Source organism: Chinchilla lanigera, unplaced genomic scaffold (assembly GCF_000276665.1).
Source record: "Chinchilla lanigera isolate Chin_1 unplaced genomic scaffold, ChiLan1.0 scaffold00009, whole genome shotgun sequence".
NCBI lineage: Eukaryota > Metazoa > Chordata > Mammalia > Rodentia > Chinchillidae > Chinchilla > Chinchilla lanigera.
Window position 1 is genome coordinate 21,693,151 of NW_004955410.1, and position 17,231 is coordinate 21,710,381.

Here is a 17,231-nt window from a genome sequence, read left to right on the forward strand (position 1 = left end):
AGCTTTTTTTTTGTTTTAATGAAAGAGTTGGAGAAACCATTGGTCATAGCATTTGAAAACTCCAGTACATACACTTGTTCATGAGCATCAAAACCACATTTTTGGGTCTAAGAGACAGAAGTATATCAGGAATAATCACTAGATTGCTGCAGTGAATTAATACACTGAATATTAAGCATGGCATTTGTGGCAGAAAGAACCTTCACACTAGTAAGTCACATGTAGTTCTTTTCTAAAAACTCAATTCTTGTAGATTTATGGATTTTTAAGGAAAAAATAAAAATACATAAGTATACTTAGAAACAATGGATGAGATATTCTTAGAAAATGAGATATTTCAGTAGAAGTTTTTGCCCAATATGTCACTACTTTGAAAATGATTAAAGAAAATGGAGTCCCCCCAGTGAAGGCAGGTACTTTGCCTTGTCAAATTTAAGTTGGACATTTTCTCTTAGTTTGGAACTGCCACAAAATGAGCCCTTTCATGTCCTCAATAATACCAAACCAATGCAATCCATCTGTTCTGCTAAATTATTTCTAGTTCCCTAACCAAAGGCACTGCTTTTTCATGCATTTTATCATGATTTTATGCCCTTTATTATATTTTACAAAAGGTTCTGATTCCTCCAGGGCCAATGAGAACTGATTAGGACACTGGCCTCAGTCCAGGCTTTGAACACAGAAGGGAAAGGAATAGAGCTGTTTCCTTTTTACCCTGCTCCTTGGCAAAAAAATATATGAATATATACCGTGTGTGTGCTCTGTGTGTGGGTGTGTGTGGGTAGGCTGCATTTTATCCTGTCACAGTATGACTTTGTAGATCATGTTCAGAACATTCCTTCTATAATCAGGTTGCATTAACAAGCTTTATTTCAGAAAGACTATTTCTTTAGGAAAGAACCATGGTGCACTGTGAGACTCAATGATATGGTAATTTTAAGTGACTTTAGTCAAACTTCCAACATGAATAGAGACTAGTTTTTGGTCTGCACTGACTACAATCATGAAGTATTTAAGACATTTTGTTTTTGAACCTAAAATGAAATTTCTCCCAGATGAACTCTGTCCCTTTTATGTATCCAGTATCCCCATAGCCTCAAAATTCTCTAAAATCCTTTTGGTCAGAATATCCTAGATGACTTCACAGGGACGTCCTGCTGACCACGTATCTCTGAGAACGGAAAGCAGTATCACTCTAAATTAAGACTATCAGAGCACTTTATCCTATTTTCTGACTCATCATGCTGTCGACCTTTGACTCTAGAGAACATCTTAGAGAGAAATGAAGAAATAAAGAGTACACAGGAAGTTGAAAATATGAGAAATAAACAAATGAAATAATAAATTAAAAATAGGAACATTAGAGATCTCAGTAGGAGAGGAAAGTTGAATATGACACATTTAAGTATCCGAGAAAATTGTGCCAGAAAGGAACTTTTGCTCCAGGAGATTCTGCGTGTTGAGCAATGAAGAAAGGGGCTGCTATTTTAGGATCCGTGGCTTAGCAGTCTACCCTATTCCCAGAGTAGGGTCTCTGTGATATGCAGACCTCAAAATGTGCTTTCTCTAAGATGAATTTGTTTTGGTACTGAACTTTCTTTCTGTGATAATGTGCACTATGTTTTGGGGGCTTGTTCTCTAGCAGTTGAAATAGCAGAAGGTGATTGTGAAGAATGAGTATTTCAATATATCAGATACAATTGCTTTTCAGAAACTATGATAGTAATAAAGGAGCCAGTGTAGAATACTTTGAAAGTCAAAAGGAAGTTAAGGAAAAGGGAAAAAAGAGAGAAATCAGCATGAAAGCTTATGAGTAGTGCCACACTTTAATTGTCAGATGAGGACGAGAAGTGAATGCTCTTAGAAAAAGTAAATGCTAGATAGCTGGGCCAGGTGCTTAGTCCTCACTGCCAGTTGACTGATATTACACAAGGGGGTGACTGCGATACAGCAGGTGTCCCTGTATGATTTGCTGACACCTAGTTCCAGCGAACCTTGTTAGCAGATGATCGCTCGGATGAGTGGTTGAGCATTCCACTGGAAAGCTAGTGGGATTATGGGAGACCAAGGGAAGGCGTGGGGATAAGCATGGAGTGTACGGAATGTAAATTTATATGACTTGTTAGGAAAACATGAAGACGTGTTTTTATCAGTGATACTTAATGTTATGCCAGAGGCAGAAACTTAATTCAGAGCTGAAAAAAATCTTACTAGAAAATGAAAAAGGACAAAAATGAAAGTTTTTGATAGTATAATGATCGAAATATGGCCTATTTTGATAGTATAATGGTCAAAATATGGCCTTGTTAGTGATAGAATCGCCATTGTGTAAGGTATTGGTATTTCACTGTATCAGCACATATAATATTGGTGGTTAGGGACTGCATGGATCATAGAAATGAGAGCTGGAAGCCCGATTATTTCATGATGTTCATTATTATGACACACCAAGACTGGTTGTCACAGTCTGTTTTCCAGCGCTCTACTCATTCCAACTTCAGATGATTCAAACCACTATTTATCTTGGGGGATTTTCCTGCTGCTGAAATCTTGCAGTTAAAGTTTCTCTTTAATATTGGCTTTCAACTTTCTGGTGCTCATTTTCTCTTTTTACTTGTCATTTTAGTCATTTGGTTGTTTTGGTCTTCCATAAACTTTTCCAAATTTTGCGTTCACTAGTAAGCCACCTGATTCAGTCAGACCTTTGTTTATCGATCAGAGAAATGGCTGATCAGAAGCCCCTCATCAAATTTGATTTAGTCATCGGCATCAGAATTCTCATTTCACCTGCCTGAGAATGATTTCTCTAAAGCATATTTTTAGTTTTCTAGAAACATAAATGGGATTACACAATGCAAACTGACTGTGTCAAAGATAGAACTTCAATGCTGTGACAAAGAGAACTCCACAAGTATTTGTTTATTTGTTCAGCACATAAAAGCAGTTTTAAGGAGATTTTGCTTTACATCACTCTCTCATGTTTTCCTCATAGTCCCCCGCCATTCCTCCTTAATCCCGAACTGATCATTTATTTTCAGTGACAAGCACAGCTCTGCCACCAGCCCAGTAAACTTTGAGGAAGTATCAGCACATACACACTTTGAAGGTCTACCAGCAGCAGTCCAATCACCTCGCAGGACAGAGGCTGAAGATGAAATTGTCCAGTACTTAGATAGGTGTGACCGTCACCTGATGTTTCCGATACTCCATGAACAGATACTCTGAGTTTCATTGGAGTTCTGCACTTATGTCTTACCTTACCATTGCTTTGTGATGGTATATATTTTAAATGAGATTTATTTTAAGGAATCACGGCAATTTCCAAAAGCAAAGGTTAATTAACTTACTCCACCAGCATTTTGTGTTTGGGTTCACAGATGTGCTAACTGAGAAACATGGCCAGGAAGAACACTTGTGTGTTGATTAATTGAGGTTCAGCTTAAGATACAGTTTTCCCCAGGCTGAAGGACCTTTTATTTTTTTTTTATGTCAGATGGAGTGAAAGTCTCTGGCTAGCATAAAAAAATTGACTGAGTCAAGGGTCTCAAATTATCTCTGGTTAAACAGCAGTGTTTTGTTTCTGTTTAATTTCTAATCTGTCACAAATTAATACTTTTATAAAATACATTAAATATGAAATACTACAAGATAAATTGAAGACATACATGATTAGATTAGATTCAAAAGACATGCAAATATTGTCAGTTTGACATACAAGTTTCTAGAAGTTTCTCTGAATTGTTGCATTGACCTCATTACAAACATTGACAAACAGACCCGGAGTGGTTATGTATCCCAGAAGGCACACTTTGTGTAATGTTCCTGTAGAGTAAAGCTCCTGTGAGATGCACACACAGGAAGCAATTAGCATATTTGCAATAACCGTGTACATTAAAATGTAATGGTATTTACTTATATCCTTTAAGAAAAATAAGTGTTTTCTTTCCGACTTCTTTCAAGGTAAATGTAAAGTAAGATGCTGATAAATTAACTTATCAATAGGCCCTGTTTGTTTTTAAGATGATCCTTTTACAAAAGAGTCAACTATTAATTAATTAATTTGTTACAGTTTTTTTTATGCCGAAGAACATACTTAGATGGCCTATTTAGGCAGAAGCGATCCATTGGCTCTGAAGCTTGCATATGCTCATTTTTCAAGCATTATTATGGTACTTTACAGAGCAAATCAGTGTCACATTCCTGCATGATGAAACTCAGCTCATTATTAATCATCTTAAATGTGACTTGGGGTCTCGTTTTCTTCTGAATGTTTTCAGTAGAAAACTATTGGTTTCTGCTGTTTTCTTTCAGCGAATTCAAGGTCGAAAAGCCAGTCTGGAGGAAATACAGCTTGTTCATTCTGAACATCACTCACTGTTGTATGGCACCAGCCCCCTGGATGGACAGAAGCTGGACCCCAGGATCCTCCTAGGTCTGTGTGAGCCTCCCTTCTGAGAACAACACATTCCAGCACTATCATTAGTCAATGCTGGTGTCAGTTCAAAATACTTGGCAAGCAAGTGTGACCAAAAAAATCACTTTTTCCAAAGGCATTGCTTTGTGAAGTGAGTCGTGTATAAGAGAAGCCAAAGCAGATTAAGATCCTGCATTAGAAAAAGACAATGTCTGTTGCATGATGTTTATCTTAAAACTAACCTTTATTTAAATGCCATTTGTACTGTGCACTTTTACATACAGGGATATGTACATTGCCAAATTTGTTAGCTTCTATTGTTAAACTAAGAGACAGATTTTTTCACTTAAGCAAATTTCTTTACTTTTCCCATTTGTTTTTTGTCTTTCAGTTCTTTTTTCTGTGACTGTAATACACTTAAATAATAATACACCTTATTTTAAGTGAAAACTCAGTACCATGCTTAGAATACTACATTTTATGGTATAGTAAGATTGCATTTATAAATCTTATAGATGCCTTAGTTGTGGGAAATACATAGTGCGTTAAAAGGCACAAGTAGAAAACTGATAAACCTGATGTTTTGCCAATCTAATCCATAATTTTTTTTTCAAAACTTTATATCAGATTGTAAAATAAAACCAGATGTAGTGGCACACACCTATAATTCCAGCACTAGGGAGGCTGAGGCTAGAGGATTGCCTACCATAAGTTTGAGGCCAGCCTGTGCTACATAGTGAGTTCAAGACCAGCCTGAAGTATATCACAAGACCCTGTCTCAAAAAAAAGAATTGCAAAACTTTATATAAACTTTCTATGACTACTAGAAATAATAGATTCTTGGAAAAATAGCAATAAAACATTGGCTGAAATATTTATTTATTTATTTGTTGATTTATTTATTTAATGGTACTGAGGATTTAACCCAGGGTGTTTGCATTGAACTGTACCCCTTTTTATTTTTTTAATTTTTGGTTTTTTTCTGGTACCGGGAATCGAACTCATGACCTTGTGCTTGCCAGGCAGGCACTGTGCTGCTGAGCTATATCCCCAGCCCCTCCCTTTTTATGTTTTAAGGCATGCTTTTGTTAAGTTGCCAAGATGTGTAGCCTGGACTCAAATCTTCCTGCCTCAGGAAGTTCTGGGATTAGAGGGAAACAATTATATTGATAGCTTTTTATACTTTAATAACAGTATATATCATAGCAATACTACTGAAAGAGTTGTATATGAAGTGTTTTAATTACAAAAGACATGTTAGGACTTTTTCTAGTTCCTTTCTTTCAAACAAAGCTGTTAAGTCAGTTCCAAGTTATCAAACTCTTTCACTTAATTCAATATTATTTCAGAATAGTTTATATTAACTGGCCCAAAAACCTTGAGAGCCAGCATATCACATGTAACGAATAAGTATCCTGGAAGGCAATTACAGGGGGAAATTAAAAGTGACCTACCAAAACACTTAAAATATGCCTTTTTAAAAGTGAAAGCAAGCATCCATAAATACCTGAAGTGGGGCACATGGGTGAGTGAGCGTACCTGCACATGTGTGTAATCAGGATAGGTAATGGTATCTCGGAGAGAAATAGGCAGAAAAAGTACATATAAATACTACTCAGTTTTTAGAGTGAATATTGCTAACATTTGATGATGAAAAGCAATTTATGAAGCAGAAGTAAAGTTATACAATAAATATAATCGATCTAAGCTTCTGTGCTGTAGATACTTTTTATTGGTGTTTTTGAGGGAACCAACCACCTCTAGCTTTTCCCACACAGATGAGAGGTGTCACTTTTGAGTTAGACTGATGCTACTAGTTTTGATAGTGAAGTTCTAGAGTTTAGAGGAGGAATTTAAAAGTTCAGTATGGCCAGATCTATCAGTCTTTGTATCTTGAAAGATATCTACAGATTATAAAATAATTAGATTTGAAAATGAGCACCATCGACCTCTTTAAATACTTTATTTAAATGCTTTAAGATGACACTTTCACAGTATTTTCTCCAATCAATCTGATACAAGGTTTTCTGTTGCATTAATATTCCTATCATTCTTATTGCCTGTTTCCATTACTTTGTGGCTATCCAGTTTCCTGTCCATTGATAAAGCAATATAATGTTATACAAAACAAATGCAGTCATGCCATGAATTAAATCTCTCTTGCAAATTATTAAATTTAATGATTAATTATTTACCTATTTTGGATTATATAAATATTACTACATAAAATTATCCATAAGAGGCATGCATTTATTTTCCTTTTTCTCTTAGGGTTTTATAATTTTAAAGTTACTTTTTATACATTATTTCATTAGAGTATAACATCACCTTTATGCTTTTTATTGATCATGAATAAATAGTTCAGATACTAAAATATATGTGTATATTTTAATTCACAGATGATATGTGGAGTCACACTTTCAAAATGTTTAATACAGTAATATTATTGTTAAGAATAATAATATAAGAAAACTACCTTTCAACATGCTCTCCAGAAATTTTTTGAAGTGTCCTTACTGGTGCCAGTATTCCACTTTTAATACTATGCCTTAAAGTTGTTTGTTTTCTTCATTGACTTCTTACCTCTGTTCTTGTTGAGTTTATTTTTGCAGTACTGGAGATTGAACCTAGGGCCTCATGCATGTTAGGCAAGCAATCTACCACTGAGCTGTATCCTCATCTGTTGTGTTTTCTTTTTGTTTTTTTAACTGAAAATCTTTCTATTTATGTGTATTCATTTGTGCTTGCATTTCTTGTAGTCACTTTATATTTGTTAGTAAATTGAATTTGAAAAATCAACTCATACACTTTGCAAAATAAACTTTCTTCATGACACTACAATTTATTTACACTCAATTGCCATAGTATGTGAATTCCACCAAAATGTGTTTTCAGTTTGAATTATTTATTTTATTGATCATCAGTAAGACAAATGAATGGGATAGGTGAATTAGAAGAATCATTTGACCAAAAAATAGAAATACTGCATCTCTCTAGTAAATACACAGTTAGAAATTTGGGAGCATTTACTTGTTTTTCATGAAATAGATAATGGTAGAAATTAAGGCACAGGTAAACAAAATGATTGCTGAAAATCCCATGAAATATCACTTCTGCTAGAACTACAATTAAAATTTTGATATGTATTTTCAGAGAAGGTATTTTTATATTTAACATATAGATCTCCAAGGGGGCTATCTTTTATTGTTTAAAAAATTGTGGATGTTGAAGAGGCTTATGGTGTACCTTAGCTATATTTTAAGTAGATTCCGCCTCTTATAGCTGAATATATTAGCTATTTCTGAAGTAAAAATTAACGATAAGTCTGTATATGTAGGAAGAAATTTTAGTATTTGAAATATTTTTAAATGATAATGTGCAGTTTCATAAACCTGGTGGCTCAAAGCATTATATTCAGTGAAAAGCTGAATTATTTAACATATACTATAATTTAAAAATTATAATTATATACACACACAATATAATTCTCTTACCCAAATTTCATGGGCATGAATTTGTTCATGTGGAGTAACAGATTCTACATGTAATATTATTTACATTCATTTGCTTTGAGTTCTTACCTGTCTATACATACAGATAGAACAGAATGTTTTGAAAACTGAGTCATTAAATTTTTCTAAAATTTTACTGACTTCTTTCTGAGTTAAGTGATAAATACTGTATGACATAATTTTATATGTGAGTAAACACAATATGTTTTAAAGCTTTAAATTCATAATTTATATATTGTTATGTCTCCTTACTGTATAGGTGATGACTCTCAAAAGTTCTTTTCCTCATTACCATGTGGTGGACTTGGGGTGAGTATGAGCTTGTTTCCTGCTTTTAAATAATAGAAACTTACACAAAAAAACTTCTTTAACCTATTTATTCAGTAATGTTTAAGACTGTTTAAGGTTATACTAGACTTTAGAACTGACTGTATAATTTGCAGAGGTATTTGCTAAAAGGCAGAGCCCTTTGTTCAAAAATTATCCGGAATTTCTGGAAGATGGAGACATAGAACTAAGCCAAGAGCGAGGCCCTTCAAAGTGTGAATTCCTCTGTGGCGGAATATATGCTCATGAAGCCACCTTTGCTAGACTTTCATATAGCGGGGGGAAAAGTTAATACAAGACATTTTAAACGCACTTTGGCAAGAAAATTCTACTTTCAGTAGTCTCCAACAATGCACAGAATTGCATTCCTCATGAAAATAGTAAACTTCAAAGTGCTTTGCATTATGGGACATTTTGTTTGTGAAGCCCTTGAGGCCGTTTTTGTCTTCAATAATTAACAAAGCCTTTTGACCCAGGATATTTGTACCACATTTCAAGGACAAATTTGTTCAAATCCAGCAACATATAAAGAAAACTGTCTACATTTTTGTAGGTGATTAGAACAAATCCTGTAACCTGCAATCTATTTAAAATTAACCCTTACCAGTGACAAACCATTATTCTGTAGAACTAAGTACTAAGTCAGGTAAAGACAACATACTTCTAGGGCAGGTTTCCAAGGACTAAAAATTTAAGTATATCTTGGATCCAAAATACAGAGAAAAAAATCTAGTTATGAATACATCGTGTTTTACACAATTCTTTGCTATAATTATACATTATTCAGGGAAATCCCACATATTTTTTATTCATTCTGTCATTTTAATGATACCAGACTTACTAAGGAATATCTTTCTTTTCCTTCTACTCTGATCCTGTCCCCTCTGGGAATAAGAATGCAAGTACAACCAATATCCATTTGGAGTTAGAGCTTATCAATATACAACCTATACAACAGAGTTTTATGAAACAGATAAACCATAAAAAATCATTATGATTAATAATATCTTGCAACTGAGAAGCTGAATACTGGGAGAAGTTGTTTTCTTTTTCTTTTTGTGACAGGGTCTCGCTATGCAGTTCAGGCTGGCCTTGAGCTCACTTTGTAGCCCAGGCTGGCCTTGAACTCACAGTGATCCTCTTGCCTCAGCCTCTCGAGTGCTGGGATTATTGCCGGATTACAGGCATGCGCCACCACACCTGGCAGCAGTTATTTTCTTGAAGTCACACAGTAGAGGGAGAAATGCTCAAAGTGTAGGGTTGGTGTACATATTTAGGTAAGACCTTCTGAAAACGTTTCCAAGCTTCTTCCATGACTTCCTTCTTTAACAGACTGAGGCAGCCCAGCCCTTCTGCCTAGTGGGCTACCCCTCTTTGTGGCAGCCCGAAGTGACTTTTGCTTTGTGACCCTTGACATAGGACAGTCATCCCCCATGTTAGTCCTTGCTTATTTTAGCAGGCCCCTCGCACCCCCATGGAACAAGGAGCTTACAAAAGCATTCTAAAAAGTAGAAGATAAACTGACTTTTAAAGTGGGTTTTGTTGGCTTTTGTGCTTATTTTCTAACATCTCAAGTGGCTATTTTAAGAAAATGGCTGCTTATGTGCAGATGAGGCAAAGAGTTAAAAGCTAATGACTACTGCGTGGAAACAGTGATGGGGAGGAAACCAAGGCTATTTAGAGATGGGTGGGCATCTAACCGCACTCATTTGCAGGCACATTTAACTCATGCCCCAGAGCTGAACTGAGAACAGCTCACTAGAATGTATCTCTCAAATCTGACTTGGGATGTACATGTAACTCATTACCCCTTGAACACAAATTTTCTCTATTCTAGTGGTCTAACCTCATACCAAGGGGAGTTACGCTTCAGACAGAACCATACTAGCAAATCTCAGCACTCTAGGATGCTGAGATAGGAGGAATCCAAGTTTGAGTCCAGCCTGGGCAATTTAGGGAGACCCCATCAGAAAATTAAAAAAAAAAAAGAAAACCTGGGCATATAGCTAACTGTGAAGGTTCTGGGTTCAATCCCCAGCACCACCAAAAGAAAAAAAAAAGTGCCTGAATAATGAACAGTGCCTGGTGTCTTTGGGGTGTGCATACAATATGAACACAGGTTGGGAGGGTGTCATAGAATAAGTCCTTACAACACTGCCCTAGCTTGGATCATGGCAGCAGTGGCAGTGGGTAACTCTAGCTCAGGCAAGCAGAGGTAGTAGGATATGGCCTGAATTAGATTGGTTCCACCAGTGCTGGAGAAGGCTAGAGAGAGGCACTGTGCTTATGAAAGTGGCCCATATGCCTTCTGGGGGCACTTAGGTATGTCTAGGTGAGTGTGTGTGTGTATGTGTGTGTGTGTGTGTGTGTGTGTGTACACATATCTGCGTATACATGCGCACAAGTTCATACTTGCTAGTGTTCTAGCAAACTAGATTGATTCAATCATTTTGTGTGCTTCTGTGAGTTTAATTTTGTGTTTTTAGGAGCCAAATCATGTTCTTAGCCATTCAAGGAGCCATCTTGCTCCCTTAGATCTTTGGTTTTGATGCAAGTCATAGGATAGACTCTGTGTTGTCTGGATTTGAACCAGTCTAAATTTTTACCTTGAGATCAATACCAGATGTTTACTATACAAAAGATACCAAGTAGGAACTTGGAATGGCCCCATTTGGTATTGGTGGGGTGCCCTGGAGATCTTGGAAACTACTAAAATTGCTCTTAAGAAACTCTTCTGTTTCTTATCTGATTATTTGAGACAGACTCATTGGGTTCAGTTCTAAAATACTCAATGATTTTCAATCGTTAAAGTAAATTCTAGTTACTTAGAAAATATACCTATATTCTAGGTATATTATAGATGGGTTTCATGTATAGCTACTGAAGGCTGATAGATTAATTTGGCTTTTAAGGACAACACCTTAAACATCATGAAATGAGAAAACATTTACTTACTAAATTTTCCATTACAATTGCATGAGTAGTTGGAATGCCGATCAGACAGCTCAAAAGGTGAATGGTATTTGAGGTGCTTTAAAATATGCTCCCCAGAATTGCATTTTGAACAACAGTCTCAAGATTTGCAAATTCCTTTGTATTTGCATCTCATTTTATTTAGTTACTACAGCATGACTCATTTTCAAGTATGCTGCAATTGCTCAAGAAAATATACTAGTTGAAAAGACCATTCTACCAAATCCCAGGACTCATTCATTGTCTAGTGAAATAGTTAATAAAGCAGCTTTGGAAACAAAAGCTGGTGCAGGACCACAGTAATTCCCGCTCCTCAGGGTACATCACTAAAAATAGCCATCACTTTCTTGGCCATCTGACCTGCTGCTGTGTGAAGAAATCTTGAAGTCATTTCTCAGCCATATTTTCCCCTCTTCACTTGATAGGCCACAAAAAAACCCACAAAAGCAAGGACGAGCAGCCTTTTATGATAATGTCGTCATCAGCTCCCAGCTTCAAACGCTTCTGCGGCTTTTGAGTTGTCATTTATAACTTGGAACTGAATCGACCCGTAATTCCCCTGATACACTTAGAGAAATTGATAACAGACTCTGCACTTCTTTTATGGCTCGGAGGAGGCAACTCCAATCACATCACTATTGGCAGGCAATATTATTTTTTGACATGGTTGTAAAAGTATAAAAGGGCTTATGGCATTTGTTTAGATGAGGAATGGGCTCTCAAGCTGTGCTGGGGTTTACAGGACCAGATTAGTGAGAAGCAAAGGGAATATGATGTTTGCAAACAGGATATGATTTTATATAAGTTTGGGTTTCATGCTCTGTTCCCTGGGGAAAGCCCTGCAGACAGCCGAGAATTCCACTTTTATCCTCCAACAGACAAGCTTGCAGTGCCAAAAGGCAGAAAAATAAACGTGGTCCATGGCCAGTGTCAGACCCTTGATTGGAAGAGGAGGAGCTGTGAAGAAGCAGAACAGCTTTGTCGGAGGAATGAGGAGTTGCAGAGCAGGGGCATAATCGGAGCCTGCCGAACGGGTCCAAGATGTGCCAAAATGAGGCTCTGCGAGGTTTCACTGCGGCACCTTCTAGAGCAGCAACTCGCTCAGCCTGTGAACATAAGGCCAACTCTTTATTACAGACTTTTACTTTGTCCGTATTCTCTATGATTGCACCTAGATTTGACATACTTATGAGGATTAAGGAGGTCATTTGTGATTTGGGTGAGGAGGAGATGGCGGGAAGGATTCCGTGATTGTTGGGGGGCTGTGATTTAAAGGTCATCTCAATTATGCTGAGGTTTCCTGCAGACATTGTAGGTATATGGTAACAAAGGTCGCTATACAGGGATAGATTTGGAAGAAATGTCTTAAAGTTTCATTCATCTGATCAGAGTTAATAGGTAAGCTGTTTCCTCTGACATGTAAATTTGCATATGTATATCACGAATAGACTATATACAGACATGCACAGATATGTATATATATGAAAATGCAGTTATTTCACAGCACATTTATACCTTCATAGCTTTTTTCTATTTACTATACTATACTGTTCCTCCACAGTTACTCTCCCCGATAACAGCACTCAGAGTCCCATGGTGAGACGTTTAAAGGGCTGCTCTGTTGTGTCTGTTTTGTTATGATACCAGAGAATAACTTCTATGACTAGATCTATGGACCTGTAGTTAAATTTAATGTAATAGAAAGGTATTTGACTGTTGTTATTTAGGATGCTCTTCTCTGAAACAATACTAATATTTTAGAAAGCATACATCAGATGCGAAGTGAAGGGCAGGAAACATAAGATAAGGCTTGTTGCCAGTGACTAGGCAAATCACGGGAATGCAGACTAATGAGACAAGATCACAGTGCTTAGTTGCTCAGGGCCTACCTATTAGGCTGATTTAGATAGATGTCCTGTGGGAGCACGGAGGAGGAGCTTCCAAAACAGAAAAGGAAGAGCATTTAATAATGAATGTGTTTCTGTGAGTGCTGCATGGGGGCTGGCTATGTGGAGTAGGAGGAAGCAGCCAGGCATTAACTGTTTAGGCATAATGACACACCACTGAAAACTGCACCAGGCTGTTCCCAATTCCTAGAGAATCCCCTCCCTTCAGAGAAATATTTAGTGTCTTTGCCCAGACTTTGGGTGTTCCTGTGGTTTTGATATTGACTCAGAAAACTTTTTGATTGTAACTATTTTGTAGAGGAGGCACAATGCCTTTTGTTGCATCAGCACAAAGAAGAGGGGGCTGGCATCTGTTTCTCACATGCAGTAATCAGGATAATGTTGATTTCCCCCATATTAACATTAGCTCAAACCTGGCTTGCAATCAGTGCTTCATTTCCTCCAGTGCTGCTATCAAAGATGCATCACAGTCTTCTCCCTCCAGCACAATGAGAGAACCCATCCTAACTGGAACCTCTCTTTTCCCCATCTCCCCTTCCTAATTGTATTTGGATTTTCATTAGTTTTAAGCTTGATGCAAATGATATGAGCAGGAACACCCCATGGCACCTGGACAGAATAAAACAGATAAGCAACCTTTATGAAACTGTTTGAGAGTTTCATTTCGTGCTATGGATTCCACAAAAAGATCACGTTGCTCTAGATGTGGAAAATATAGTACACAATTTATTCAAGCCAGGGAATTCTTTCTAAATAATAAAGGAAGCTCTCGGTATTGCATAGATTATGCTATGTGTACTCTGTAATAGTGGTGGGATTGTAGGCAGCATCCCTACAGAGATAAACATATATACGTTACTCGGTGTTTATTACAGAATTTCAAATTTTGTAGATTCATTCAGATTCTCATTTTGTAGATATCCCAGGGAAGAGGAAGATTGGAAATGAAAACCTTAGCTTAGTCTTTAACTCACATAGTTGTACCGTCATATCTGTGATTAAATTCTTTGCTTTGCTTTGACGTGACTAAGCACAACAGGATGCCTTTTGAAAGAATACTTCATTCTTGTATTTAAAGTAAACATGAACATCACAAAGGTAGTAAAGTTCTGTTGTTAGCAAAATGAAATGGCTGAAAAACGGCACCGTGAAGTTTTACACGTGTTTTTTTTTTTTATATTTTTGGACCTATAAACACTATCTTAGTTATTTTCTCCTTGATAAGATGCTGTACCTGACACTCACAGTTGAAAGGAGGAAAAGTTTATTTTGGCTCACAGTTTGTAGAGGTTTCAATCCACAGTTGGCTGGCTCCAATGCAGGGTGGCACAGCAGAGGAGAGATGGCGCATGGAAGGGCACTGGAAAGCAGAGAGTAATCAAGGGAAGAGGGAAGGAGACACACCCTTCCAGGCCATGTCCCAGGTGACCCAGATCTTCCGACCAGGCTTCACCTCCACAAGTCACATTTAGCTATAAATTCACTGATTAGTCCACTGATGAGTATTACGCCCTCATGATCCACTCACCTCTCAAAAGCCTCACATATGAGCCCAGGAAGTTTTGAGAGGACATCTAGATATGCATCATAACAAATACACACACACACACACACACACACACACACACACTCACACACACCACACAATGTCAACAAGGGTAATAATAATAGAAAAGAGAGGAAAACAGATGTATTTCTGGAATTTCTTCTGCTATCGTTTTTTTTCTGTTTTATAATAATTTTTTACACTTGCCTATGAGCTTTGATTGTAAGCATTAAGACTAGAACAGATTGAGCACTGGACTCCTGTTGCTGAAGGTAATTAGATTTGATAAGCTTTAAATTTTTATCTAACTTAGATCTTGAAAAGGGACAAGAGATGGAGGGAGAGAAAAATGAGGGGAAGAGAAGGGGAAGTAAAAAGAATTAAGATACATTTTGTATATATAGTAACTCTGCACAATGAATGTAGCCATTACGTACTGCAAATAGGTACCTCTAAAAATAAAAAAATTAAATTAAAAATGAAATAAAAACTCAAAGAAATTAAACACAAATATGCAGTCATCTACTGATTCCACTTCTGACTGTCAAAAAAATATATAAGGTTTTAGGTTAAATAAAAATGTAGAGCCAACAAAGGAAATAGGACTGTAGAGAAAAGGGAATCTTATGACAGCTGAAATACAGGTACACTAAGACACAGCTCAGCTTTTTATTTTGACATGTAAAACCACTTACATTTTTCATGTGAAAGTTTCATATCTAGATATCCATTTGTGTAATAAGCTTTTGTAGAATACATAATAACAACATTTCCTATTGGATCTGTCTTAGTTAAGTATTTCAGTCAAAACAGTGAAGCATAAATTCTAAATTTATGTTACTATAAAATATATTATTTTTACTTTAAAATCCATAAGTAAATAAATATCCTGATTGCTTTGGTCAACTTTCCTATCTCTGAGGCAAAACAGTTGATACCCATAACATAGAGGAAAAGTTTATTTTGGCTTAGGGTTTCAGAGGGTTCAGTCCATGCTTAGCTGGCTCCAAGGCAGAAATGCATGGTAGAGGGCCTGATGGAGGAAGGCTGGTCAACATTTGGCAGTCAGGAAGCAGAGAGATAGGAAGGAGCCAGGAACAAGAATAAACTAGAAAGGTCATATCCCTAGTGACCCATCTCCTCCAGTGCTGTCCCACCTCCTAACAGCTATGAACTCACAATAGATTAATCTACTGGTGAGCATAGGACCTCCATTACCTATTATACTTCAGAAAGCCCCACCTCTGAACACATGAGACTTTGGGAGACATTTTAGATCTAAATTTTAACACTGATGGAACTTGTATTGTAATGAGGAAGAGAGAAAAGCAAATGTGTATAAATGTGTGTGTATGTGTTGTTATGAGGAATATTAGGGAGGAACTAAAAGAAAGTGTAAGTATAGAATCTTGTGTGGTTGGGCTGTCAAATTGGAGGTTAATAGGAAGTGTTGCCTTTAGGAGATTAGAATTGATGAGAGGTGGCTTGGGAGTCCTGGCTTTTTGTGGTGACTGACTTAACAAGGACACAGAGAATGATGAGATTTGCACTGAGAATGGTGAAGAAGCAGTGACAGTTTCAGAGTGAGGTGGGAGTTTGCCAAGATTGCTCAGAACTCAGAGTCCCCTCCTCCCCTTTCCACAAGCATGTAGGTTTAGGGTTTTTCTATTCAGAACATGCAGTCTTCATGGGCTTCCTTTTGATTCCTGGATTGAAGTGTGATAGGAAGGAGTAAGGGGCAAGTTTGATTTTTAGGCATGCTCCAAGATTCTGAGACTTTTTGTAAGATCTGGCCGTGGATTTATGGAGCAGCTTGGGGCTCATGGCACATTTGTCTAGGCCTTCAGAGATCTAGGGCTCAATACCAGGTCCCTGACTATGAGATGTCTAAGTGTCTCCAAATCTTAGTAGCATTATATGCTTTGGAGTTTCCAGTGTCAGGGGATATTATTTGGACACACTTTCCTTTTAAACTGTGCAGCTAAAATTAGATAACATTAGTCTAATACCAGCCCATTTTTAAGTTTAATGGAGATGTCTTGACATTTCCCAGTGCCTGTGCATTTGTATTTTAGTGGCTACTTGAATGACACTGTTTGCTTGGCCTCCATTGACTGTTGCATTTCTCTCTCTATTTCTGTCTGAACAGATTAACTTATTTGTTGTTCTCTTTAGGTTAGTGCATAGATGAGAAGATGATGGCTTCTCAATGTCCAAATTTTGTTTTGCACGCTGATAGTGCAAGGAGCACAAACTTGGGTATCTGAATTTAAGGGATCCTTATTACTAATAACTATCAATTTCTAATCATTATTAATTGATACCACATCAATTAAAATTTTTGATTAAGTTATTTAGGACTATTCTGTAACCACCTAAGTAAAATAATGTTATTAACTTCGATCCTAATGGTATCCAGAAGATTGACTATAATGATGGAATTATCCATCAGGTAGTGGGACAGGTAAAATTCTTGGTAGTAGGCAGGACTCCTAGACAATCCTTTGAAAGACACACCCTCTTGCTTTTTGAAAACTGGGCTGATTCATAGC

The 17,231-nt window shown here is 36.9% G+C and overlaps 1 protein-coding gene across 3 annotated transcripts in view; it reads left to right on the top strand.

Annotated features, from left to right (window-relative positions):
• The window catches only part of Hdac9 (histone deacetylase 9), an 885,718-nt gene that overhangs the window by 646,839 nt on the left and 221,648 nt on the right, over positions 1-17,231 (top strand). For all 3 annotated transcript variants that reach the window (XM_005377344.2, XM_013510571.1, XM_005377345.2), the window contains 2 exons: positions 4,312-4,432; positions 8,186-8,235. In XM_005377344.2, coding sequence (XP_005377401.1) covers positions 4,312-4,432; positions 8,186-8,235 — 171 coding nt within the window. The remainder of the gene's footprint in view (positions 1-4,311; positions 4,433-8,185; positions 8,236-17,231) is intronic.